A 25723-nucleotide genomic window follows, 5' to 3' on the forward strand; every position below is an offset into this window, starting at 1 on the left:
CACGATCGAAAGCGGAGTTGTGAGATTTTGCGTCTCGCGAGTCGCCGTCGTGTTCTTGCTGCTGGGCATTGGAGATGGAGCTTCTCGCGGGTGCCGGCAAATCCCAGTGCCATTGCGGCATTGCGAGTGCGTCTCTGGTGCTGCTAGGCTCGTGCAACACGCTCTTCCTCCAATCCTCCTGCCTCCTGCGCTGCAGCGCTTCCCGCCGGCAGTCCCGCTCTACGTCGTCCGCGATCCCACCCACCCGGGAGCCGGGTCTAGGTTGCGCTGCCGGAGCCCAGCTATGAAGCCAACCGTTGATGGAATCGTCAATTCCGTCTCATAAAATGCGTCTGCGGATATATGATTGTAAACAACCCGATTTATGCCTGACCCGAGGGGAGAAGCGAAGAGAAGAAAATGCGGCCTGTGAGGGACGAATGCGACAAGAAATGTAGCCGAATTGGAAGGCCAAAGATTGGGTTTTTGTGTTCCGGCCAGGACAATGCGGCGGATTCGACGTCCTCCTAATCTACGATTTCAAATCCGTCAAAGATTAGATCCTCATTTAAACGGCACGTCATAAATCTGTTGAGTAGACCAGGGACATCCCAAAGGATATCTACACATTGCAGAAGTTTCACATAAAAACGTCATATAGTGCATATATTGTTGGAATAGTTTGGGAAGACGCAGACCAAAGAAGACAAAATCGCATAAGCAAATCTGAATAAGCATTGTTCGTCAAATCATACTCATAAAGCTGAATTACTTTGTACACCAACACACAAAGTTGTCAATTTACAAGAATCAAGGATGTTATTATGTCTGAGAACGGTTATTGTTCAACATACAGGAAACTAGCTTAATTCACCCCCAGTTGTTCATGTCATGTTCAAAACTTCCATCATCAAGAATGGGTAATCACCAATATATCCTTTTGTTTTTTCTTAATACGCTATGTACCGATTTCAAGTATTTCATTCATACTGCTCTTGCCACGCAGGCATCGCCAATAGCTTTCACGGTTTGGCAAACCAGCTTCTCTGGGACAGGCAGAAATGAAGACCTGGATCACAGAAAAGCCAGTGACCAGGGGAGCTTTCCTGTCCTTGACATCTTCACCAGTGCTCTCTCAACACCAGCTATCTGATTGGCAGTGGCTGCCTGCTCCCTGACTTTCTTCTTATCAGCTTTCCTTTGTGCACGCTTTATCGCCTTTTGCATCTTCTCTCCCGCTTCCGCTCTCTTCTTCTCCAACTCCAGCTGTTTTCAATTGAGGTACAAAAGAGAGTGTGAAATTAGGAGAGCGACCCTATCCGTTTCAAACAGAACTACTGTTATCAAGCATACCTCAGTGTTTCTCATCTTCTGCCTGGCTTTTGCGACCTTGTTCCTCTGCCAATCATCAACATCGGCTTCTTTCCTTTTCAGCCTAATTAATTTATGTAAGATTAGTAGTGATCTGAGTAGTAAAAGAAAATCAAAGACCTGTGGGTTATTAAATTCAAATTTTCAGCAATGAGCGCATGATGACTACTCACAGGAGTTAATATTTTTGTATCCACACCAATAATGAATTGAGCTCGTTACTTCAAACACAATTTCAGGCTAAAGGGATATCGATGCTACATAATCATGTAACAGGTCATTTGAAAATAAGATCTGATCATAATAGCAATACAAAGTAGTTATACTATAATTCTTTCTCTGAGTAAGTTCAAAATTACTTGCTAACAAGTACCAAGTTTAGATGTTATAGAAGATGAGATAAGAAGGATTACTTTTCTATGAGCTTTGCAACCTGTGCATCCTTCCAGGCAACCAACTTGGCATGGACAAAATTGCCTTGGGGTTTCAACACAGAACTCGGGAGTCGTCTCTCCATCCTTGGCCCTGCACCTGGACAGTTCTCACCATCTGAATCGCCAAATGCACGGTCACTATGGTTGCTACCCTCAAAGGCACCATCAGACTCAAAATTCCAATCACGAGCTGCAACATACATGATTGTCTCAAAGTTCAGATTATGCTGAAGATCTGATTAACCCCATGAGATTCAGGCCAATACCTGAGGATATACGAGATGACACGGTCTCATTCTGCCAGTCCTTTTGATCGCCTCCCTCGTCCTCCCCTTCACTGACTTTGGGCAATCTCCATTCGTTGATAGAATCTATTGCACCCACACGTTGACGGAAATTATGTGAGGAGCGAACTCGGTGCATCAATCTAGCTGGTGTGGCCTTGTGGATGAATTTTGGAGGCACTTGATTAGCCCCGTCAACTGCAGATTTGAAATTGGTTTATACAACATGCCCTGCTAGTAAATGTGCATCTGATCTGTGAATGGAAGAGACAAGTGAAAAGTGCTACCTCTCCTATCCAGCCTGGGTGTCTGTATTCTGATGTTTCGCGGTGTAGCAGAAGGCTTCATGAAATCTGCTCTGGTTGGCAGCCTCCCTTGCTCTTCTTCCTGCCGTAATATATTTAGATTATTAATTTCTGCTTCAGTCTGAGTTGTGAAAGATCAAATGGATAGAGAAAATAGCAAACTTCAGATAAAACTGGGAGCTGCATGTAACAATTGGATGGAATCAGACCCTGAATAATCCAATTTCTATTTGATGACGCAGAAGCTAAGGAAATAAGTGCAACAATCAAGACGAATGAGCAAATATTACTCGAATTTTGGCCCTTTCAAGAATTGGCAAACAGAAATGCTATGCGGAAAAGCCCAAATCGTCAAAATTTCAAGCTTTGCTGCTTGTATAAGTTAATTAGCCTGGGAATTTCCAGACAATTCCACTGCTCCAGCATATAGGATTTATGAAAAAAACTGAGACAACGGTCGAAATTGACCCGTTTGTTCCTACAAGGCATGGATGATACTGGGAACCTCCATCCAAGAAAGAAGAAATCACCTCTACGCCAGAAAACAAATATCACAATTTATCGGCGTATTCCAATAGCATTCAAGAACCGCGAACTGATAAGTAAGCAATCAAGATCAAATGCAGGCCAAATCAAGAACCAAGAACCACGGAACCACCTCCATCTCGAGCAAGAACCTGTGCGGAGCAACGCAAAAGGGAACCAAGAAGGAAAGAACACGAAGACTGACCATCCGTGGCGTGACGAACGAGGAGGCGTCGTCGCCGCCGTGGGGCTCGCGGTCGTCCCCGCCGCCGCCCCCGCCGCCGTGGCTGCTCACGGGGCTGCAGATGGGGGACGGCGACGCGGGGCGGTGCTTGGTGAGCGACCCGGCGCTCCACGCGGCGCAGCTTCCGTAGGACGAGGCCGGGCGGCGGCCGTAGTGCCCGCCGCGCCCGCCCATGGCGGCCATCGCGAGCAGCATCTGCGTGCTCCGCCCCACGGAGGCCTCGACCTGGGGCTCCGGGTCCGGCTCCGCATCGGCGGCGTAGCACGGGGCGCCCCGCGAGGCCTCGGAGCGGGCAGGGGAGGAGCCCGGCGAGACGCGGGAGGCCGCAGTGGGCTCCCCGATGCAGGGGAGTGGGATCGGGAGCGGGGGCAGGTGGTCGGCGCGGCGCATGTTGGTGCTCCCGCAGGAGGAGACGCCGTCGGGGACGGGGACGGGGGCAGCGGCGGCGGCCGCCATCTTCTTGGCTTCTTGCTCTGCTCCTTTCGCCCTCCCCGCCTCTTCTTGGTTAATAGCAGAGCGCGCGCGTGCGTTGTGTTTGTGCCTTCGATCCCTTGAGGACGACAGATGGAGGAGGAGCGAGGAGGGGGTTCATGTCGGCGTGTCACAGCATGTGTGCGGGCTTTACATCATGTAATAGGCTTCCAGGTCTTGGGCCTTCTGGCTGTAAGGCTGTTGGGCCGCGGCATGCGATGCTCTAGGCTTGCTGACTGGTGGGCCCGCCTTTGCAGCAGTTGTGAAGCACCTTGACACCTTGTATTCTAGAGCAGAGCAGCTCAGGTTAGCAGATACAGAAATCCACAAAACGGAGGCAGATTAACAGAAGTGAGCTATGTATTCAAGTCAGACCGTTACACACGAATGTGCCGAAACAACTCGTTTGACAGCGAAATCACATGCTGTAAACATAAACTTCTGAAGGTTCTATCCAGTCAATCAATTACTAACAAAGTTTGCATATAATTCATGAAGGAATGCTTTTGGTCATACATAAATACTCTGGTCAGGCTCTTCAGAGCAAATCTCAGCTTGTCAATTACAACTCAGGTACAAACACAGTCGGGCGCCCAGTACCGAAAATGCGCTTCTAACTACCAGGTTCTGACTAGTTATGATGTGTCTTTGATCTGAACGAAGAACGGGTGCCAGACTTCGCATACTGGCCCCTTTGAGTATCAAGAAATGTGGCCGCCTTTGGTCTGAAGTCGACGAATTTAGCTTCTGAGCACGAAGTTCCTGACTACCAGCAATCCAACAACTAAGCAGCAACACCTGCTGAATAGTTGAGCACCTTCCCTTTGATCCGTTGGTGGGCCGGTAAGATCTGCTGCAAGAAAGGTCAATCCTTACGGGGCAGATTCAGGTGAAGCGCATCGCAGGGAATGGAGCACCAGGATGATCAGACTTCATACCCTTTTGAAAAATACCCTGCCCTTCTTCCCCATTCCGGTCCCTACGAGGCTCGCAGCAAGAAGTGACTTGTTGTCGGGCCGCCACTTCAGCTCTTTGAGATTGGAGAATAGTTCTGAAAGGGCAGGTGTTATTTCCTCATCCTTGATTTTATTGCAGGAGACAACTTCTAGGCTCTGCAGGTCACTCCATGAGGTGATCACTGATTCTAGACCTCGAGTTGTTAGTAGTGAGCACCTTTCTAATGACAGGAATTTTACTCTCCTGCACAAGATGAAAACATGACTATGGTTAGGCACAATCCTGTACCAGGTCTCATAAATAGTATGTTTATACACATATAACTAATCCTCTATGCTGCAAATATATTGGTACGCCCCATATCGCTCCAATTCTATTAGTACCATGTTTTTGCAGGTCATACTCAGGCATTTCCAAAGAGGGAAGATATAAATATCCAGATGAAAGCTAAGAATATTTAGTAATTACCCTACTGATTCCAGTAGAAGTACACCTGTGGCTACTAGCCATTCCTTTCCCTATCCACTGAGTTGTATCTAATACTACATAACAAGAAGGGGTGTTTTGATAAGTAAAGCAACAAGTGTAACGACACCGGAGATGGTACAATTTTTTTATGCAAACCCAGGACTGTGTTGTCTTGCAAGCCCCTACTATGAAAGTGGAAAAATGAGAAGGAAAGCCAAGTACCTTACATGGAGTACTGAAATGCATCGAAAATGAGAGACCACAAAACGAAAATTGAGACAGAGCTCAAGAAGAATCGAGATCAAAGGCATAGAGTAAAGCACACATGTAAATATGGGTCCCTAACTACACATGCAAGTCTACTTACAAATGGTACATGTTTACACCCAGAGCCCATTAGGAAGAACAGAGATCAGGAGTTGTCTAGACATGGTCACATTTGTGCACAAATAGCATAGTAAACTAATAACTTCATATGGGACAGAAAAAACTATCAAAGTTAGTAGCTTACACAGCTAGATTAGTAGACGAAATACTGGAACACGGTCGATTCTTGACCTTTTAGAACACTAACAACCTAGGAAGCCTAAGAAGATTGTTCAGCCGTATATCAAATAAGTAAAGCATATACTTATTCAGTATCGACATGACAAATTCTTGATTGCTCTGAATAGTTGTGTTATAACGTTTGCTTTATGATTTTTGGTGGAAGCTGAAAATGACTCGTTTGCTATCTTAATCAAACCCACTTATTCAGGTTTCTCTTATCGACGTCATGTTTTACATTTTGTTATTGTTTAGTCAAACTCTCAGTGACGTACGGATAATCCAAAGGCTATTATATATCAAAGCTACACAAAACATGAGGCTATGGATATCATTGGCCTAAATAAACTGCCATGGAGGAGGAACAATAGTTATGAGGTGCGGGCATGCGGCAGTATGGCTTGGTACACACAACTAAATGCATTTTCGAAATTAATGGCGCATGTCTGCATTCTGCAATTGAGATGTACATTTTTCTTCCCCAGTTTGACAAAAAGCACACTATCAAATTGTACTTGAGCACCAAACGCCTAGCTGCAGTACTTGTGCCAGGGTCACACAGAGGTACATCAACATCGGTAAACATATAAAATCTGCTAATGAAGGATATCATAGTGCAGATGTTAGAAGGTTTGCAAATAACCATGATGTGCACTCCAAAGTGGCAAGGCAATTCTTTATTTTTCAATCACCAGAGAACTAGTGGGGACTCCAAACACAGAGGGGTCCATGAGTTCCCAGCAATCAAAATTAGCCTTACATCTGACGCCTACCAATAGAGCACCTAAACGTTATGTAACATAGCATCATTTGTTGCCAGCATGTCACAATCACAGAATAAACATAAATCAGGATGAATGAAACAGTCAAAAGCACAAAACTGTCTCCATTATGCAATCATTAACTACATCAAGAAACCAGTAATAACACACTTAAGTAATTAGATTGGAGGTTCTAGTACCTGCATAGGCCAACCAAGGCAAACATATCGTCTTCCAGGCCCCAGCAATTCTGGACCTGTATCTCACGGGCACCCTCACAGACCAAAAAGAGGGCATGGAGAGCGCGGCGGTCATTCAGCAGGCACCGGTGCAGCTGCAGGCTCTCGAGCGTGAGGCAAGCCCCAAGATGTTCTGCCGGCCCAGGATCATCGTCAATCCGGCTGCATCCCTGCAGGCGCAGGGTCTTGAGGTTCCCACAGAAAGCGAGCGCAGCAAGCCACCCCCCGTCCATCCTGTGGTCGGCGATGGTGAGCTCCTCAAGCATCGCGCAGCAGCGCCCCACAGCCGCGATGCCGTCGTAGCTCCCCTCGCAACCCACAAGCTCCAGCTTCACCAACCGCTTGCAGCCATGCGCGAGGATGGTGAGGCCGATGTCGGTGACGCCACCGCCCTCACCGGTGCCGTAGAGGGCAGGGGCCGCGGCGACTATGCGGAGGATCTGGAGGTGCGCGAAGGCGGAGACCGGGCGGAGGGCGAGGTCGGTGCAGCGGTGGAGCTCGAGCTCCTGCAGCGTAGGGCATCCGCCGGCGATGGCCATGAGCCCGCCGGACTCGGCGGCGGCGGTGGCGGAGAGGCGGCGGAGGTTGGGGAAGCTGGCGGCGACGGCGGCGAGGCCCCGGTCGAGCGCGTTGTCGTCGAGGAACCGGCAGGCGCCGAGCGGCGGGTCGGCGCTGGTGTCTAGGGTTAGCGAGACCGCGGCGCAGGTGAGGAGAGGGGCGGCGGAGGCGGCGTGGTGCGCCGCGGCGGTGGGCGCGGCGATGGAGGCCGGGAAGAGGTCGAGGTCGGCCAGGTCCGGGAAGCGGTAGGGCAGGCGGTGCGCGACGAAGGCCCAGTCCCGCACGGCAAGACGGCGGCGCAGGCGGCCCGCGACGCGCGTCCACCGCCTGCAGACCAGCGAGGCGGCCCCCGTGAGGTGGGGCTCCGGGAGGCAGGCGAGCACGCGGAGGAGCAGCGCGTCCGGGAGCGCTAGGGTTTGGTCGGGCTCGTGCGGCGGCGCGGCCGCCATGGCCGCGGCGGCTGGGCGCGCGCGGAGGCCGGGCGTGCTGTCCCCCGCGAGCCACAGGTCGGGCCAGCCCTTGAGCAGCTGGCGCTTGCCGAGGCCGAGGTCGCCGAGGCAGTCCCCGCCCGCCTCAGGCATCTACCGCGCCCGGCTCGGCTCCAGCGGGTGGCGCTGGCGCGGCGCCGCGCAGCCGCATGGGGCGTGCAGCGCGGCGCGCGGCGCGGGCCGGGGGCGGCGGCCTCTGATTCGGGGACGGACGGGGCGATTCCGGCGGTGCGCGGCGGGCGTTGGGGATCTGAGGATTCGAACGAATGCGAGCCGCCGGGGGGGCTTGTTGGGGGGTTTTGGGATTTGGAAATTGGAAATTGACGTTGCCTTTGCCGCTTGACGACCTCAGGCGCGGGGGCGCGGAGCGGGATAAGAGAAGACCGCGATGTGGCGACCGGCGAGTTCAAGGTTCGCCGCTTCAGAGGGTGGCGTTGGTTTGGCGGTGAGGAGCGTGTGGTGGTGGCCCGGTGGGGGCAAGCAAACGTTTTGAAATCCTTTCCTTGTCTCGGCGTGCAATGTGGCCTTTCGTTTGTTCCGTTGCTTGGCACTTGGGGCCGGGGGCGCTCGTGCTGTGCAGCGGATTATTTCTCGAGAAATGCTTCGTTTTTGGCTGCAAGAAATGGACTGCCTCCTTGTTTCTTACGTTCACGAGCTGTCTAGAAGTCTAGAACACCTTGCCTTCGTTTGTTGAGAGACAGAGAGACGGTGAGATTAGTTGCGTTTTATTGCAAGCAGTCAGTACTACTTGTTCCGGTACGATGAGGTATCGCCGACGCCGAGCCTATTGGGTGTGCTTGAGCATTAGGTTGAGCTCTGCTTAAATGCAGAACGGGATCTTTACTTCACCTTTCCTTGAACTGTACGCGTTAATGTACTTTATTAGTGGTTATTCAACTCATGTTTCTCCTTTTTCAGATCAATGAACTGGTCTCTCCTTTTGGCGAATCAATTGGCTCAGCTCCTCTGCTGCAGTCTGTGGCACTTGGGCCCACTTTGTGCAGTTTCAGCTGCAGCCGCCCGGCCCAGCTCAGGTCCGTGACTTTTTCGAAGAACGGACCAGCCCAGCCCAGGTCAGCTGAGCCATCGAACTTTTGCCGCTTCTCCCTAACCCAGTTTAATCAGCCCACAAAACGTAGGCTGGGCCTTTCGGCTCACCGCTGCAATCAGTTCTGCTTCTGCCATGAAGTTTTGGCCCACGTTGCGGGTAGTTCTTTCCGCCGGCGAGGCGGGATGGCGGGGCCGGGATCACGCAGATCAGGGAGGAATCGTGGGGAGAGACCGAGAGAGGAACTTGACAACGGAAACTGCGGTCTTCTTCAGCAAGAGTTTGGCCACCTGCGTTTACATGTTGTCCTTCGCTGCCTGCATGCATCGTCCAGGGCTCAAGGCGATCGGAGTGGAGTGCGGACACACGCCGGCGGGTCCTCCCAGTCTCCCACCGCGTTATTAGCACTTTGCTACGCCGGCTGGGGTCTGTCTTGGGTAACAAAGCTGGGTGCGCTCGGTTACTGGAGGCCTGCCACTGGCATCCATACCCTCCCCAAATCCACACCCACTTTAAATGGAAGGATATAGATAGAAAATAATACACCCATTAAAAATGGAAGGGTACAAATTAATCAATTGCATATGTATATATACAGTACAAAGCTAATTATTTATTGATATGGTTAGGATTGAGGAGGGTAAGGGATGGATAATAATTATATGGATTTAGGTGCGAATAAGAGTGGGTTTGTCCATACCCTTCCAGTGGTAGGAATAGTTACTGGCATGATCAGGGAGGCACTCAGTTGGGACTGTGTCCATCCGAAATTTTGGTCGAGGTCTTGATGAGATTATCTTGGACTCGGTTAAGTCGAAGATCGTCGCCGTGGAAGACGTATCTAGATTGTACTAATTATTCTGCACAAATAACAGAGTATAGGCTGATCTTATCCGCATGCTACCAGACGAGCATAGATCACCTAGATAGGTTATTTGTGGTGGAATATAACCATGTTCGTATCATCCAATCAACACATGTGCTTTTTGTGTTCTGATGAATTTATATTAAGAACTAATGATATTTTTTAGTGATAAACGAAGTGTCAATCGACAGCGACAAACACAATGTGCGTGTGTGCATTTATATACGCAAGTATCCATACATGTATGTATGTAAGTGTTTTGCGTCTAAACTGTATATTAAATTTTTTTAAAAAGAAATGTGCTTGGTGTGCAATTGTGCATGTCACGCTCCAGCAGATGAGTAACGAGTCAGTAATAAATTCAGGTAGAATTGGTTTTTGTCTTCACCACAAGTTATACAAATATAAAAATCCATCAAGATTTGTTATGATATAACATTTTGTGTCATTTATCGTAGTTATTAATGTCTAGAACAAAATATTGGATGTGCTAGATTTGTGAAAGATGTTTTCATAACAAACAATTCTTTCTATTTTAAAATAACGCGGTGGGAGGATCCGCCGGCCTGCCTCCATACTCAACTCCAATCGATCGACCTGACGATGCAGGCAGGCAACGAAGGACAATCATGTACAAAATTGAAGATTTAACCATTGTCATTAATCTTAACCCAATAATTTGCCTAACAAGATGAAAATTTTGTGCACGCCGCCAGATCCTCCCTCTATTTTTTTTATAAGGCATGCATAAATTTAAATATTTGACCATTGTCATTAATCTTCTCCAATAATTTGCCTAACAAGATGAAATTTTGTTAAACAAAAGTGATAGTATTAAATTTCTTATTTGAAACTAATATCCTATTTTTATTATTTTATTGCTACAAACACTATAATATAATATAGGTCAAAGTCTAATTTGAAGATTGTACCGAGTCAAATCGTCTATATTTCAAAATGAATGGAGTATATCTCTATAGATATTTTCAGTAAAAAGAATATTTTGTAGATATTGCTACTCATCAAAGTATTTATTGGAAGAACCCATGTTGTTTTAATGTAACAGATATTATGTTTTTTATGTGTTCAGAGGAATTTGACCGAATAAATCTCCCGTGTACCTGCTGCCACGTATAGTACCTAGTGATCTGCAGGCTACAAATAGACGGCTCGAGCACACTTGGTAGCACACACCACTGCGCTGAACCACTCCCCTCGTCCTCGTACCTGAGTATTGTCCTTCGGCAAGGTCGTCATGGCTTCCAAGATCCAGGTCCGGTTTCGTTTCACACCCTTTGTGGCTCTCGCCTGCCTTCTCCGTCCCGGGGCGCCCATTGAGCTCTCCGACTGGTCCAACGACGGTGGCGCGACGTGGTACGGCGCACCCCACGGAGCTGGGAGCGACGGTGTCGAACTGTCTATGCACGGAGACACACATGAAACTGTATGTACGCGCGTAGCGAGTTCTCCGATCCATAGCAAAATCGAACCGCACTCATACGTTTTCTGCTCCAACCGCATGCATAGTTGCATACACAAAGAATTCTTAGTAATGCCTGCCCGCGTACGTGAATGTCACATTTTTTTTTGTGTGTAGGTGGCGCGTGCGGGTACCAGAACGCCGTGGAACAGCCACCGTTCTCCTCCATGGTCACCGCCGGCGGCCTGTCCATCTTCCAGAACGGCAAGGGCTGCGGCTCCTGCTTTCAGGTACTGTTCGTGCAAACCATGACACGGCCGTATCTTCAAAGTCACTCGTATTACTGCACTCACTTAATGCATGACGCCGCCGCCGTTGGGGTTAACAATAAATTCCTCTACCTCCAGGTGAAATGCACCGAGCACGCGTCGTGCTCCGGCAGCCCGGTGACCGTGGTCCTCACGGACGAGTGCCCCGACGGCGCGTGCCAGCAGGAGCCCGTGCACTTCGACCTGAGCGGCACGGCGTTCGGCGCCATGGCGAAGCCCGGCCAGGATGACCTGCTCCTCAACGCCGGCCGCCTCAGGGTCCAGTACACTCGGTAAGCTATCGACCGCACGTACCGCGTGCGTGCACTGCACGGGTACTAGTCAGACAAGTAGCGTGGTGAATGATCCAAACGGGCGACTAGAGGGGTGCCGATTCAAATTTCTTCAATGAACTTGACGAAAATCCCAAACCAATCAACAAATCTCTCTTCTAATATCAAATCCCGTTAGCTATGCAAGAGCTAATGGACCTAGGAATGGTGCTAGGAACCGAATTAGAGACTAGCGGAAGCAGAAAAGAACGCAAACAAGTGTCGGAACACAAAAGTACGGAAACTCCGCAAAACTCTTCGGAAAATTCCGCAACTTCCGGAGAATCCGCACAAACCTTCGGAGAATCCGCACCTACGGAATTTCCAAGAAATTCTTCAGAATATTCCGCACCTACGGAATTATCCAGAACGTTCTTCGAAAAATTCCGCACCTACGGAAATTTCTGGAATATTCTTCGGAATATTTCGCAGCTCCAGAAAAACAGCCTTCGTGAGGAAGTTGGAAAAATCCGAAACTCGATCAAACGACCTCCAAAAATCACGAAATTTGGACCTAGGACTCACAACAACATACCAAAGCTATTCCCAAAGAATCACTTCAAAAAGCTTAAATATTCATCACTAATTTTGGAGAACATTGAAATCCTACCAAGAACTCGAGACTTTGGGAAAACTACAAATTCAAGCTGAATCTGTGGGGGATTTAAGGGGGATGACATCATAGATGCTCGTAATGATCCTAGCAATAATTTCCCCCAACAAACCTCGTGCGATTTGGGCTCAAACTTGAAGAACCAAAAATCCGCGAAAATAGCTTTGAAAAGACCGAAAAAAATAGGAGAAACAAAAGATTTAGTCACAGATTTGAACCACAAACTCAAGTAAATCATGAGGACAATATCTTTACAAGATAAGAACTAGCCTCCTTCTTTCATCCACCCACTAAGATGAAGAAATTAAGAGAAAAGAGTAATCACCCTCTCATCTCCCTCTCTCCTCTCTCCCTCTAAGCACTTGGTTAACCTCTAAACAAATGAATTAGGGTTTCTTGCAAGGGTGCTGAAACAACCAGCCATCCATCCATACATCCATCCATATATATAGTTCATGACATATGACTAAACTACCCCTACAGCTACAACTAAGATAACCATCCACGTAGGGGCATTTTGGTCTAGTTTTTTTAGACGCATCGGACGGACACGCCACCTTTGCGACTCTGCTTTGCCTCGACGCAAGCTTCGCGATGATGCCACGTGCCTTCCTTATCGAAGCTCCGACCACACCTGGCTCGCCCCCGATTCTGAGGCCCAAACCAGGAAACCTGTCTGCGCGGTGGTTTTGAGGCTCAAACCATCCAAACCGTCCATCTCCGCTTGGCCGCCTCGCGACATCCTCGATGTCGACGCGTGTCCGGCCTCCGTCAAGCCTCCCGCTCGACTCGACCAATAACGTCTCCATCCCGTCATGTTCTCTCACCCTTCCGTGCACCGTGTGGACCGCCCATGACTCCGTTCGGACTCCTCGAGTCCATCGGTCCAATCCTACTCGCGTTTATCCTTCACCGCCCTTGGTCCATCGGCATGAACCTTTCGCCTTACCTTCACCGCGTGCCATCGGCCGTTATGTCGCATCCTACACCTGCACATCACAAGCCAAGAGTAACATCAAACTACACAACGTTATCAATCACTCATCATCCAAGGGTGACCACCATTGATCCTCAACATGTAGTCGCGCTTTCCGTGCATTACGCGTGATGCATACATGTTACTGCAGGGTGCACGTAGAGACAACATTTTTGGGGTAGCCTCCCCTTTGTGATATACTAAATCTCGTGCTTGTCTTTTGTGCATGCAGGGTGCCATGCAACTGGCACGGGATGGACGTCGCGTTCAAGGTGGACGCCGGCTCGAACCCATACTACTTGGCGGTGCTGATCGAGTGCGAGTCCGGGGACGGCGACCTGCGGTCCGTGGAGGTCATACAGAGCGGCGGCGCGTGGGCGCCGATGCAGCAGTCGTGGGGCGCGGTGTGGAAGTACAACTCGGGCCCCGCCCTCCAGGCACCCATCTCCCTCCGCCTCATCTCCGGCTCCGGCAGGGTGCTCATCGCTGACAAGGTCATCCCGCCCGGGTGGACCCCCGGCCGCACGTACCGCTCGATCGTCAACTTCAACTTCTCATGAAAAATGCTCGGAGATACATGTTGATGCGCCGCCCGCCCGCCCGCCTGTATCAAAAGCGTGGTGTTAGTTTGGTTTATGTGTTTCGAGCTGTGCCCGTGCGATGCGTAATCGCCGTTAGGGTAGCGTGCTGTTACATGTGCAAATCCGCCGTTATGTGTTCCAGAGGAATGGTGTATCCGTCTCAAGGGCTATGAATAAAAGCATATTTGGAACATTCAAAATTTATCCCAAAATAATTAATTATACTCAATGTGGTATGTGTGCATGTGCATGTGGGCATGCAACAACCAATTAGTGCTAAATATGGCTAATAAATACTTCTAGGAGTAGGGCAATCGAGCTTATTTTATCTTCTTATTAATCTATCTTAAAATTCTTAGGATGACTTATTTTTTGGAATGGAGGGAGTATAACTAATAAGAGATATAGGCCTTTTAAGACATCGATAAGATCTCTAATACAGAAGTTTGACCGGTAATATCTAAAAAAATACTCCTTTCGCTCTAAAATTTAAGTTATTCAAGTACTCAGAATTTCTTCTCCAAGTATAAGGTATTGTAATCCTATTTGGACACGGGCTATTTATTAATTCTCCACCAGACTTTTCTCTTTCACTAATTTAATGGCATGCAAACACACTTTTTTTCATGTAACCATCGTTTTTTTCCCTTTGGGCTGCATGCACCGTAGGTATTTTTTAAGCGCTTATCAGCAGCAGTGCCGACCGTGAGAGAATGGCCATGACAGATGATGACACCCAACATTTCTGTTCATCAGCCCACGTAAAAGTAGCCGAGGCTTTTCCTCAGTTCAGGAGTCAGCACAAAACAGAGGCCCATGTTTCTTTGTGACATGGCCCCATAGAAAGGCAAATATGTTGCCGGCGCGACAGCTCATTTCGCAGAGCATTACGCTGTGACACGCCTGCTGCCTCAACTAACCGAGTGGTACAAAATTACAGGAGCCACGAGAACGACGCCATTGACCTCGCTACCACTTGTTTGGATACTCCTGCTAAATTTTAGCAGCTAAAGTTTAGCAAAGTTTAGCAACAAATTTGCCAAATACCCTTGCTAAATTTTGCTAAACTATAGTTGCTAAACTTTAACCATTTAGCAACTTTTTGATTGCTAACTTTACTAAACTTGGGGTTGGACACCCTTTGCCCCTCATTATTGCTTGTCTGGACCCTCTCTTCCCTCCCTCCTCGCATTAAATAAGGGTTGACAGGTCTTTCTACACCTCATTAAATGTTGTTTAGCCCATGAATCCAAATAGCCATGATCAAAGCTTAGCAACTCAAGTTTAGCTACTAAAGTTTAGCAAACGGATCCAAACAGGCCCTTAAATTTCAGAAGCTGATTTTATCCAAACGGATCCTTAAATTTCAGAAGCTGATTTTATGGTTTTTTTGTTGGATAGATGACTTTTATGCAGTCACTACTATTTATTGCTCAACTTGGGAGCATCAAGTAATTACATGGAAGGAAGATGAGCAAAATGGTAAATTCAATGCGCAGAATCTGGTGAAGTAACCTGTGAGTGGCTTCTAGGATTCTCAAAATCTAGAATTCTAGCTCTCAGAATCTAACTCAAAAGCTGCCCCGTTTGGAGGCTTCTCAAATTGCAGCTTCTAGATCCTGAGAATCACCCCAAATCCAAACGGGGCTACGGGGCCTATAGCCTCCTAGGGTCGTCTCTCCAACCGAAATAACGGAAACTGCCGTCCTGTCCTCTTGACGAAGTGCTCTGGCTGCCTGCACCCGGGTCTGTGTTGCTCGTTCGTCGTCGGCTACCAGCTTGATCGGAAGTACGCCAGGCTGATCGGTGATCGATCGTCCCACCGATTTAGCACTCACGAAATGTGACTCCAGTCCATTGGCTTCGACCCGGCTGAATCGACCGAAAACCGCCATATATGGCGCAGTATATCCAGAGAACGAATGAATCGTGGCGTAAACGAGTGATTTCGTAGCGCACAATTAACGGGCCGCGCATGCCACCACACTCCAACAGAGGAGTAATGAGCCACCGCGGACCATGGTAGAATCACCAAAGGGGATTGCGTTTCCGATTTCCCCACCTTGAATTTCAGATGGATTTGAGTATTTGACACTGCAAATCTGCGTGCAATACTCCACCGCAACCCGACGATCACTGAAGTAATTTAATCACAGGGGCGCGCGATCAATCTCTGCCGTGAACCTGCCACCTACCGATCGCGGGGCTATAAATAGACGCCACGGGCACACTCGGGAGCACACACCGCTGCACCAGACGCAGGCAGCACACACTCCACTGCGCTGCACGCCACCACTCCGCTTGTCCTGGGGCCATGGCGTCCAAGGTCCGGTTCTTCTTCATGGCCTTCGCGGCCCTCGCCTGCCTCCTCCGTCCCGGCGCGCCCGTCGAGCTCCACCGCAAGCTCTCTGGCTGGTCCGACGGCGCCTGCGCGACGTGGTACGGCTCACCCAACGGCGCCGGGAGCGACGGTACGTCGTGTGTTCCGAGCATGGACGCGCATGAAAACCTGATATTGTTTTTTGCGTACACGAATAATTCCTGATAATATAATGCCTGCCCTTCGTGCATGTCGACTTGCGTGTAGGCGGCGCGTGCGGGTACCAGAACGCCGTCGACCTGCCGCCGTTCTCGTCCATGATCGCCGCCGGCAGCCCGTCCATCTTCCAGAGCGGCAAGGGCTGCGGCTCCTGCTACCAGGTTCGTTCGTTCGTCCACACACCGTCGTCGTAGAATTATTGTACTCACTTAATAATGACACCGCCGCCGTTGGGGCAATAATTTCCGCAGGTGAGATGCACCGGCCACGCGGCGTGCTCCGGCACCCCGGTGACCGTGGTCCTCACGGACGAGTGCCCCGACGGCGTGTGCCTGGAGGAGCCCGTGCACTTCGACCTGAGCGGCACGGCGTTCGGCGCCATGGCGAAGCCCGGCCAGGCCGACCAGCTCCGCAGCGCCGGCCGCCTCAAGATCCAGTACACTCGGTAAGCTAGCCGCATGTATACGGTATACCGCGTGCAGGGGCATGCCCTGAAACACTAGCCAGTCTCTACTTGTGCTTGTGTCACACACATGCGTGCATGTAGCAATCGCTTTCGGTGCCTTCTGTTGGATTGTTACCTTGTGGCCTTCACGCACGTAGTACAAACGCAGCGTGACCGTGACGCATGCGTGCTGCGCGCACGTACAAACGTTCTTGTGTAGCCTCCCCTTAGCGTCTCTTGTCCTTTTGTGCCGTCTATGACCGCGCGCTGCGTCTGCATTGCAGGGTGCCGTGCAACTGGAAGGGGATGGAGATCACGTTCGGAGTGGACACCGGCTCGAACCCGAACTACCTGGCGGTGCTGATCGAGTACGAGTCCGGGGACGGTGACCTGCGGTCCGTGGAGCTCATGCAGGCCGGCGGCGGCCGCGCGGCGTGGGCGCCGATGCAGCAGTCGTGGGGCGCGGTGTGGCGCTACAACTCGGGCTCCGCCCTGCAGGCGCCCTTCTCCATCCGCATCACCTCCGGCTCCGGCAGGGCGGTCGTCGCCAACAACGTGATCCCCGCCGGTTGGACCCCCGGCGGCACGTACCGCTCGGTCGTGAACTTCAACTACTGACAAGTACAATAACTGGGTAGATGCGCGCGCCCGCCGGCCGGCGTGTTACTGTGACGGCGGCGTGGCGCTATTAGCTTGGTTTATGATTCAGGCTGTGCGTGCGTGCAGTGGGCGTAGAATTAACGCCTGTGCAGTGTTGCGTGGGTGACATGGTGCAACTCCGTGCGGTCGTGTTATCGTGCATCGCCGGAATGGTGTGTCCGTGTCAAGTTGGGTATGAATAAAGTTGGAAGTGAAGTTTGGTAGCAGCTTGTGATTTCGCTTTTCTGGCGGCGTCCTCGTGCGTCTCTCAGGCGAAGAAGAGTCCGCGGGAGTCGGAGCTCATTCCGTTGTCCGAGCCCGTTGGATGCCAAGCGCCGCCCACGCCATCCTTAACAGAAGCGGCGGAAAGAACAGTGTTCGCGTCACGCTTGTGCATTCGGCGTGTCGCGACGAGCCGTCCCAGGGGCGCGTGAACAAGGCAGGAACGGAACGTGGCGCCGCGGCGGCTGCGGACTCCCATGCTGAGCTCCACGTGCGTGTCCCAAGGCGGGCCGGTCGCTTCTGCATGCGCCATGGCCGAAGCCCACCTGCTGCCACGCCGCGTCGCCACGGCCATCCATGCGTGCGCCGGGGCGGCACGACGAGAACACTGAACACGGCTTACCGCTAGGCCAAATCATCCGCCATCTCACTTGGAGAGCTGGTGCGCGCGGACGCTCGCCTCGCTAGTCGCTACCGGTTCCTCTAGGGTCACGTGTTTCGGTGTTTGGTACGCCTTGGGCGTTGGCACTTGGCAGGTTGCCAGACTTGCGCCATGATTGAAGACGAGGATCTCTGCCTGTCTCTACTGCTGCTGCGCGCACGCAACAACACAGCCAACCGCCAACTACCACCGGCGCGTTGGAGATGGGCCTGGAAGGCAGCGGGCCGATTGTTCTTAGCCCATACATACATTTTTATTTAGCACATGACCGGGCTTGGAGTACCAGCCCACTAATATATATATATATATATATATATATATATATATATATATATATATATATATATATATATATATATATATATGGTATCCTAGGTACGTAATAAGCTATTCCGTACCCGAGCCCATCCATCGAACCTGCGTCGAACCGCATTCTCGGTTTTTTTCTTCCAGGTTTTCTTTTTCTCCCAGTTGTTTGACCCTGGAACCCATAGATCGTGGACGCGCTTCCGTCTGTTCAATTCCGTCTTCCCTCTTCCTCTGTTCCGTTGTCGTTGCCGCTCGCTCGCTGATCCCATCTCCGCATGTCGCAATTGCCCGCTGGAGCTAGGTCGCCGCCCGCCGGAGTTGCTCCCTTTTTGTCGCGTCTGTAGCCGATGACGCATCACCAGAGTGAAGGCGGGAAGATTCAGAGGCGTCTTTAAGCAGTGTTGTGGCGTGTGTGTGGTCGGGCGCCGATAGTGGGCTCAGTTGGTTAGTGTAGTTGAGTTAAACTCTGTAACAAATACTGTTGCCCATCTGTCAAACGGGACATCAGCTTCTTCATTATCAGGAATACAAACGTGAGTCGCAGGGAACCTTCTTCCTCGGCAAACCTATCTCCCCTCTCGATTCCATTTGATATGCTCACGTCGCCGGTGACCGCCGGCGGCCAAGGGACACGACAGCTGGTATCAGAGATCATCGATCCTTGGCGGCGCTTGCGGTACCACGGCACTCCGTTGATTGATCGGGAAACATCGCTGTCTTGTTGAGATCCCAGGGTTTTCCGCGCAGGACCGGCAACTCGGGTTGATTTCTCGTCAGTCCACGCCATCTTGAGTCGATTTGCGGGTGGTAACACGGCGCCCCCGAAACCATCAGTGCAGACTCAATTTTTGCTGGACGCGATGGAATCAGCAGAGCAAAAGGATGCAACGCGTTGGTGGCAGATGACCGACAACATTGATCTTCTCTTCACGCGTGTGAGTGAAATTAGTCGCGTGCAGGAGAAGATGCATGTCAATCAAGAGTTGGGTGTCAAGGCAATGGAGCAAGAGCTCAAGGACCAAGCTATTCTATCAAAGCAGATCGAAGCAACGAGTAAGGCAGTGGCCAAGCTTACTTTGGATCGTGCGGGGGAGGAAGAATTTGATGCTGGCTCTGTTAACTCGCTAGGATCTGGACCACCATTTCAATTTCGCCAACAGCGACCTCCTCCACAACCCCCTGGAGGTGTGCCCACCAACCGTTCGGCATATGCCCCCCCCCCCCCGTCTACCAGGAGATGAGCACACAGGATATAGGAATGCAGTGCCAAAGTTGTCCTTTCCAGAGTTTTCTGGACGTGATCCCAAGGTGTGGAGGCATCGTTGCGAAGATTTCTTCAAGTTTTACAATGTTCCTGAACATTTATGGATTACCACAGCTACAATGCACATGGAGGAGAGTGCTAGTCGATGGGTTGAAGTGCAGAGACTGAAAGGGGAATTGAACACATGGGACAGGTTTATGGCTGCAGTGGAGAATAAGTTTGGCACTTATGATTATGTCCATGCTCTTTCTAAACTACTGGAGCTTAAACAAGTTGGCAGCGTGGATGAGTATGTGTCTCAGTATGAATCCTTACAATTCCGTATTGAAATGCACAATACTAGGTATGATAATATGTTTTTCATAACCTAATTTACCAGGGGGCTTAAACCTGACATAGTTGCTGTGGTACAATCTCAAATACCACAAACTATGGAAACAACTATTCAAATTGCAAAAGTTCAGGAACAGTTGCAAGAAAGGAGCAGGTTCAGACAACAAAAGTTCACCTCTAGTCCTAAGAATTTTCTGAATGTAATGAGCAAAAACCAGTACCTCCTGTTCCTTCACAGTTGAGTAAAGAAAGAGAAAAGAGGGATTTCTGTGAAGCCAATAACTTATGCTTTTACTGTTCTGAGCCATTTGACTCTACACATCTGGCAAAGTGCACAAAAAGACCTAAGCCTCACCTGAATGCCTTAGTGGTGAATGATCTGGATGTTCCCTTGACAAAGGAGATTCTACACCAGCTTGATACGGAAGATGCATTAACTGCAGAGTTTTGTCACCTTTCTCTGAATGCCATAGCAAGAACAGATACATGAGAGGCCATGAAGCTCAGAGCAATGGTTTAAAACAAAGTAATGCTCATATTGATGGATAGTGTTAGCTCTCCCAGTTTTGTTAGCTCCTCTTTTCTGCAGAAATGTGGCATTCAGGCTACTACTATGGTACCTCAGCAAGTCAAGGTAGCCAATGGAGATATTCAGTTTACTAATACACAAGTAAATCAGATGAAATGGTGGATTCATGGACATACCTTTCATACTGATATGAAGGTTTTGGAATTGGGGGCATTTGATGCAATTCTGGGGTATGACCAGTTGAAACCTCATAGTCCCATAATTTGTCATTGGGAAGCGAAGATACTTACTTTTGAGGAGTCAGAAAGAAATATATTTCTTCAAGGTATGGTTGCAGCTCAATCTTCTTTACAAGAGATTTCTCCACACAAGTTGGATAAATGGCTGGCTGGAAATGATATTGGGGCTTTTGCCATCCTTGAGGTAACTGACAATTCTGCAACTCCTTCTCCACCTATAGAAGTTCAGCAACTACTAGAGGAATGTAGTAATGTGTTTGAAGATCCTAAAACCCTGCCTCCATCAAGATTTCATGACCATCATATTCCATTGTTACCAAACTCTATACCTGTCAATTCCAAGCCATATAGATAGTCCCGTTTACATAAAGATGAAATAGAAAAGCAGGTGAAAGCATTATTGGAAGCAGGATTAATTATACCCAATACTAGTCCTTTTGCATCCCCAGTTTTATTGGTTCAAAAGAAAGATGGAACCTAGAGATTTTGGTGGATTATAGGAAGCTCAACTCCATTACAATTAAAAATAGATATCCCATGCCCATTATTGATGAGATCTGGGATAAGTTAGCTGGTACCAAATACTTTACCAAACTTGATATGAGATCTGGATATCACCAAGTGAGAATGCAACCAGTTGATGAGCATAAAACACCATTTAAAACTCACCATGGTCACTATCAATTCAGAGTTATGCCATTTGAATTGACTAATGCTCCAGCTACATTTCAGTGTATCATGAATGAGAACCTAGAGCCCTTCTTAAGAAAATTTGTGTTGGTCTTTCTTGATGACATTTTGGTTTATAGTCCTACTTTGGAACTACATTTGGTACATCTCAGGCAAGTGTTGGCAAAATTGAGGGACCATAAACTATACATGAAGCTCAGCAAGTCTTCTTTTGCACAATCCTCAATGGAGTATTTGGGTCACATTATATCCCATCAAGGAGTGGCAACTGATCCTAGCAAAGCAGCTGCTATGAACAATTGGCCCGTACCTACAACTGTTACTGAGTTAAGAGGATATTTGGGGCTCACAAACTATTATAGAAAGTTTATTAAGCACTATGGCATTATTGCTCGACCTTTAACCAACTTGTTCAAGAAAAAGAAGTTTGCATGGTCTGACACAGCACAACAAGCATTTACACAACTCAAGTCTGCCATGGTGAGTGCTCCTGTGCTGGGAATTCCTGATTTTCACAAGCAGTTTATTAGTGAGACAGATGCCTGTGATGTGGGAGTTGGAGCTGTGCTGATGCAGGGAGATCAACCCATAGCTTATCTTAGTAAGGCATTGAACCATCTCATCAGAAGCTCTCTATATATGAAAAGGAGTTTTTGGCACTAATTATGGCAGTGGAGAGGTGGAGATCTTATTTGCAGCGCCAAGTTTTCTTAATTAAGACTGATCATAAGAGTTTATCCTACCTTTCTGAGCGGAACCTTCACTCAGAGATGCAAAGGAAGGCCATGACTCGGCTGATAGGGCTCCAGTTTAAGATAATATACAAATAAGGCAAGGAGAACATTGTTGTGGATGCACTTTCGAGAGTAAGTCACCTTATGTCCATTCATGCAATTTCAGAGGTTAAACCTTTGTGGGTTCAGGAAGTGTTAAATAGTTACATTACTGATCCCTTGGCTCAAAACTTGCTCACAAAACTAGCAGTTCAGTCACCTGATGAACATGGAATTTCTCTGCATCAAGGCCTCATTAAGCACAAGGGTAAGGTATGGACTGCTCACAATTCAGCACTGCAAACTAAAATAATTGCTGCACTACATTCATCAGCAATTGGGGGACATTATGGTACCCAAGCTACTTATCATAGGGTGAAGAAGCTATTTCATTGGAGAGGACTCAAAACTGATGTAGAGACCTTTGTGAAGCAATGTGCAATATGTAAACAAGCAAAGCATACTAATACACATCCTGCCGGCCTGTTGCAACCTTTACCCATCCCTGCAGGAGCTTGGAAGGATTGGACCATGGACTTTCTTGAAGGCCTATCTATATTTGAAGGTTACAATTCTATCCTAGTGGTGGTGGACAGGTATACCAAGTATGCACATTTTATTCCTCTCAAGCACCCTTTCTCAGCACAAACGGTGGCTAGAGCAGTCATGGACAATGCAGTCAAGTTACATGGGTTTCCAAAATCAATTATTTTAGACCTTGATAGAGTCTTTACAAGTGCATTTTGGAAGGAATTGTTTGCTCTATTTGACACTAAATTACTTCGGAGTACAGTCTATAATCCTCAAACAGATGGTCAATTTGAAAGGGCCAATCAATGTTGGGAGATGTATCTTCGTTGTGTTGTTCATGAGTCACCAAAAAGATGGAAGGCTTGGTTGTCTCTAGCTCAGGATGGAATGACTAACTCTGAAGTTGCTGATTGGGTCAAAGAACGAGATTCTCAACTGCTAAGTCTCAAGGAGCACTTGGCCAAAGCTCAAAATTGAATGAAACTTCAAGCTGACCGTTAGCGTGTAAATAGGGCATATCAGGTTGGGGAACAGGTGCTATTGAAACTTCAACCGTATGCTCAAGCTTCTGTGGTGAACAGACCATTTCCCAAATTGGCCATGAAGTATTTTGGACCATTTGAGGTGCTGGAGCGAATTGGTCCTGTTGCTTATAAGTTGAAGTTACCCGAGGAGCCTCTCATACATCCAGTCTTCCATGTTTCACAAATTAAACCTTTCATTCCTTCATATACACCTGTTTATTCAGATATGCAGGCACTGGTGGACTTGTCAGTTCACGACCTGGAGCCTGAGTTGATCTTGGACTGGCACCTGGTTAAAAAAGGGAGTAAAGCAATTCCTTAAGTGCTGGTGAAATGGACTATTTGCCAAAAGAAGCGGCGACTTGGGAAGATTGAAACGTCCTCGTCACAAGGTTTCCATCGGGGTTGCTTGTGGACAAGCAACTTCTTCAGCAGGGGGAGGTGTCGCGCCTGTAGCCGACGACGCATCACCAGAGTGAAGGCGGGAAGATTCAGAGGCGTCTTTAAGCAGTGCTGTCGCGTGTGTGTGGTCAGGTGCCGATAGTGGGCTCAGTTGGTCAGTGTAATCGAGTTAAACTCTGTAACAAATATTGTTGCCCATCTGTCAAACGGGACATCAGCTTCTTCATTATCAGTAATACAAACGTGAGTCGCAGGGAACCTTCTCCCTCGGCAAGCCTACTCCCCTCTCGATTCCATTTGATCTGCTCACTCACCGGCGACCGTCGGCGGCCAAGGGACACGAGACCTTTCCATCCGCTCCTCAATTCCAAGCGCCTAGTCACTGTCCGCGAGGGTCTCCACCGCGCGCGCACCTCGCCTGCAAGGCGTCCGACCCGCTCTAGCTGCCGCGGCTGCCCGCCGGAGATTGGTCCATCCGCATCCCGATTACAAACGCCTAGCTGCCGTCATCGAGGGCTTCCCACCGCTCGCACACCTCGCCCGCGAGGCGACCGACGCCCCGCTCTGGCTGCCGCCGCTGCCTGCCGGAGCTAGGTCGCCGCCGATCAAAGTTGATCCACTTTCCGTCTCGTGGGCCGCAAGTGCTCAGTGGCTCTGGAGATGCCCTGCATCATGAAGGGAGCTCCAGGTTAGTGCAAATCTGTGTGCCCCCATCCAAATCTAGTTCAAGGATTCAAAACTTTTGTGCTTATGTGCATGCGGATGTTTTTGGATTTCTTTCCTATTGAATTCAGGCATAGGTGCTACTGTTAGATGCCTTTTCTCGGCTGGGATTCATGCCATTAACAGCACGCTTACCTACTCGTTCTTGCACTCATGGTCATCTGCGTGTCTCCAGGTTCTTGCGCCTCGTCCGTGCAGATGCGAGCACATGCGGCAACAGCGACGCTCTCAGCAATCAGGTGAGCAGGTGTTTGATGTTGGTGAATTTGATTTGGATGCATAAAAATGTTTTTAACTCTGTCAATTTTGGATTTATGTCTCACGAATGTTGCTGGGGCATGTGCGGCCGTATCTGGTCAATTATGCTGGAAGGCATCCATGATGGCACGTTGCTGAGACTGCATGAGGTCTGGAATTCTTCTAATGAAATTGATCTTGCCAGTGATTTTTGTGCAATTAATCCTATTTCCAATTTTAATCTTTGCTCCTTTGTGTAGATCTAACACCACTGGAGAGGTGGATCTTATTTCCTCCATCAATCCTTCTGCATGGTAATTGCTGTTTTGTAACCAAATCTTTCATGTTAATTAAACTAGCAGTGATTTCCCATCTCGCAATATATTGCCTTTCTGTTGTTTTTCTATGGATTCTTGCATGCATGCTAATCCCCTTTTCCTTGTGATGCAGTTGTGCTGACAGGTTCATATTTGCAATACAAATTATCCCATATATAACATTGGAGAATTAGGGCAAGAGGGGATACAGCCCAGGAGGACATCTACAATAAAGTTTTTTTTACCTTACCATCTCATATGTCCCTTAGTGTGATTATGTGCAATAGCCAATAGGTATAACTGCTGGTACCAATTTAGTCAAGTTACAAGTAGTGACTATATGCTTTCCAGGGTCATCTCATGTCAATCCAATCAAATCTTTCAGCTCCTGGACGAGCTGATGATTATTTCAGATGAAGAACTGAGTGATATCTATCGTTGATTTTAAATGATATTGTTTCTTTCCATGGTGATAGAAGTGCGATGTTTCCAGCAGGTAGGAGATGGGATTGTTTTCTCTGTTATCTGTCGAATTTAGTTTTGCTTTTTTTTTTGCAGAGCCCACTCATTTGGTGACGTTTCTTGTTTTTTAAAAAGGGTATATTCTTTTGTAGTGGGTGTTGTGCCAGTTAAATCCACAATTATCTGCTTGCAACTATCTGTTAGTTTTCTCTCCCACTATATAGAATTTTCACTTGGTTTGCCATGGCCTATTGGCCTGAAGGTGGAAGTTTCATTTGCTTCATTTGTCAATATGCCCCCATTTGGCTTTTGTTTCCGGTATCTCTTCTA

The 25723-nt window shown here is 48.7% G+C and overlaps 4 protein-coding genes and 1 long non-coding RNA gene across 7 annotated transcripts; 3 read left to right on the forward strand and 2 right to left on the reverse strand.

The window, feature by feature from the left end:
- Positions 1-706: 706 nt before the first annotated feature.
- Positions 707-3918, reverse strand: LOC101756125. Its single transcript, XM_004953301.2, has 6 exons — positions 3104-3918; positions 2356-2455; positions 2051-2266; positions 1764-1974; positions 1333-1414; positions 707-1245 (listed from the first exon to the last, which is right to left on the reverse strand). The coding sequence occupies exons 1-6, from the start codon at positions 3596-3598 to the stop codon at positions 1054-1056; spliced, it is 1296 nt and encodes a 431-aa protein (XP_004953358.1). The 5' UTR covers positions 3599-3918; the 3' UTR covers positions 707-1053.
- A 123-nt stretch (positions 3919-4041) lies between these two features.
- On the reverse strand, positions 4042-8102 carry LOC101755450 (F-box protein At5g51370). 2 transcript variants are annotated; one of them, XM_022829082.1, is made up of 3 exons: positions 6546-8102; positions 4552-4813; positions 4042-4466 (listed from the first exon to the last, which is right to left on the reverse strand). In XM_022829082.1, exons 1-3 carry the CDS (start codon positions 7721-7723, stop codon positions 4398-4400), a joined length of 1509 nt encoding a protein of 502 aa, XP_022684817.1. In that variant the 5' UTR covers positions 7724-8102; the 3' UTR covers positions 4042-4397. The 2 variants fall into 2 exon arrangements, with proteins under 2 accessions (XP_022684817.1, XP_004953356.1); XM_004953299.4 differs by having other exon boundaries at positions 4042-4463; positions 6546-8101.
- Positions 8103-10773: 2671 nt separating this feature from the next.
- LOC101781656 (putative expansin-B14) lies at positions 10774-13925 on the forward strand. 2 transcript variants are annotated; one of them, XM_022823685.1, is made up of 4 exons: positions 10774-10987; positions 11141-11253; positions 11371-11564; positions 13425-13925. In XM_022823685.1, exons 2-4 carry the CDS (start codon positions 11191-11193, stop codon positions 13750-13752), a joined length of 585 nt encoding a protein of 194 aa, XP_022679420.1. In that variant the 5' UTR covers positions 10774-10987; positions 11141-11190; the 3' UTR covers positions 13753-13925. The 2 variants fall into 2 exon arrangements, with proteins under 2 accessions (XP_022679420.1, XP_012700899.1); XM_012845445.2 differs by having other exon boundaries at positions 10774-10949.
- Positions 13926-16031: 2106 nt separating this feature from the next.
- On the forward strand, positions 16032-17623 carry LOC101756530 (expansin-B15). Its single transcript, XM_004953302.3, has 4 exons — positions 16032-16244; positions 16361-16473; positions 16564-16757; positions 17042-17623. Exons 1-4 carry the CDS (start codon positions 16088-16090, stop codon positions 17373-17375), a joined length of 798 nt encoding a protein of 265 aa, XP_004953359.1. The 5' UTR covers positions 16032-16087; the 3' UTR covers positions 17376-17623.
- Positions 17624-24622: 6999 nt separating this feature from the next.
- LOC111256116 lies at positions 24623-25396 on the forward strand. Its single transcript, XR_002676164.1, has 3 exons — positions 24623-24784; positions 24875-24928; positions 25065-25396. It is a non-coding gene; the product is annotated as an uncharacterized LOC111256116 (long non-coding RNA).
- Positions 25397-25723: the final 327 nt, after the last annotated feature.

The sequence above is a fragment of the Setaria italica genome, chromosome I (assembly GCF_000263155.2).
Source record: "Setaria italica strain Yugu1 chromosome I, Setaria_italica_v2.0, whole genome shotgun sequence".
Taxonomy (NCBI): Eukaryota; Viridiplantae; Streptophyta; class Magnoliopsida; order Poales; family Poaceae; genus Setaria; species Setaria italica.

Bases quoted from the DNA above. Each gene is read 5' to 3' on its own strand.
- LOC101755450 (XM_022829082.1), bottom strand. From the start codon at position 7,723: ATGCCTGAGGCGGGCGGGGACTGCCTCGGCGACCTCGGCCTCGGCAAG. The intron at 4,814-6,545 runs GTACTAGAACCT...CATCTTGTGCAG, and splicing joins GCCTTGGTTGGCCTATGCAG to GAGAGTAAAATTCCTGTCAT. The intron at 4,467-4,551 runs GTATGAAGTCTG...CCTTTCTTGCAG, and splicing joins GCAGGGTATTTTTCAAAAGG to CAGATCTTACCGGCCCACCA.
- LOC101756125 (XM_004953301.2), bottom strand. From the start codon at position 3,598: ATGGCGGCCGCCGCCGCTGCCCCCGTCCCCGTCCCCGACGGCGTCTCC. The intron at 2,267-2,355 runs GTAGCACTTTTC...TCAAATCTGCAG, and splicing joins ACCCAGGCTGGATAGGAGAG to TTGACGGGGCTAATCAAGTG. The intron at 1,246-1,332 runs GTATGCTTGATA...AATTGAAAACAG, and splicing joins AGAAGATGAGAAACACTGAG to CTGGAGTTGGAGAAGAAGAG.
- LOC101756530 (XM_004953302.3), top strand. From the start codon at position 16,088: ATGGCGTCCAAGGTCCGGTTCTTCTTCATGGCCTTCGCGGCCCTCGCC. The intron at 16,245-16,360 runs GTACGTCGTGTG...ACTTGCGTGTAG, and splicing joins CAACGGCGCCGGGAGCGACG to GCGGCGCGTGCGGGTACCAG. The intron at 16,474-16,563 runs GTTCGTTCGTTC...TAATTTCCGCAG, and splicing joins GCTGCGGCTCCTGCTACCAG to GTGAGATGCACCGGCCACGC.
- LOC101781656 (XM_012845445.2), top strand. From the start codon at position 10,799: ATGGCTTCCAAGATCCAGGTCCGGTTTCGTTTCACACCCTTTGTGGCT. The intron at 10,950-11,140 runs GTGTCGAACTGT...TTTTGTGTGTAG, and splicing joins CCACGGAGCTGGGAGCGACG to GTGGCGCGTGCGGGTACCAG. The intron at 11,565-13,424 runs GTAAGCTATCGA...TTGTGCATGCAG, and splicing joins CTCAGGGTCCAGTACACTCG to GGTGCCATGCAACTGGCACG.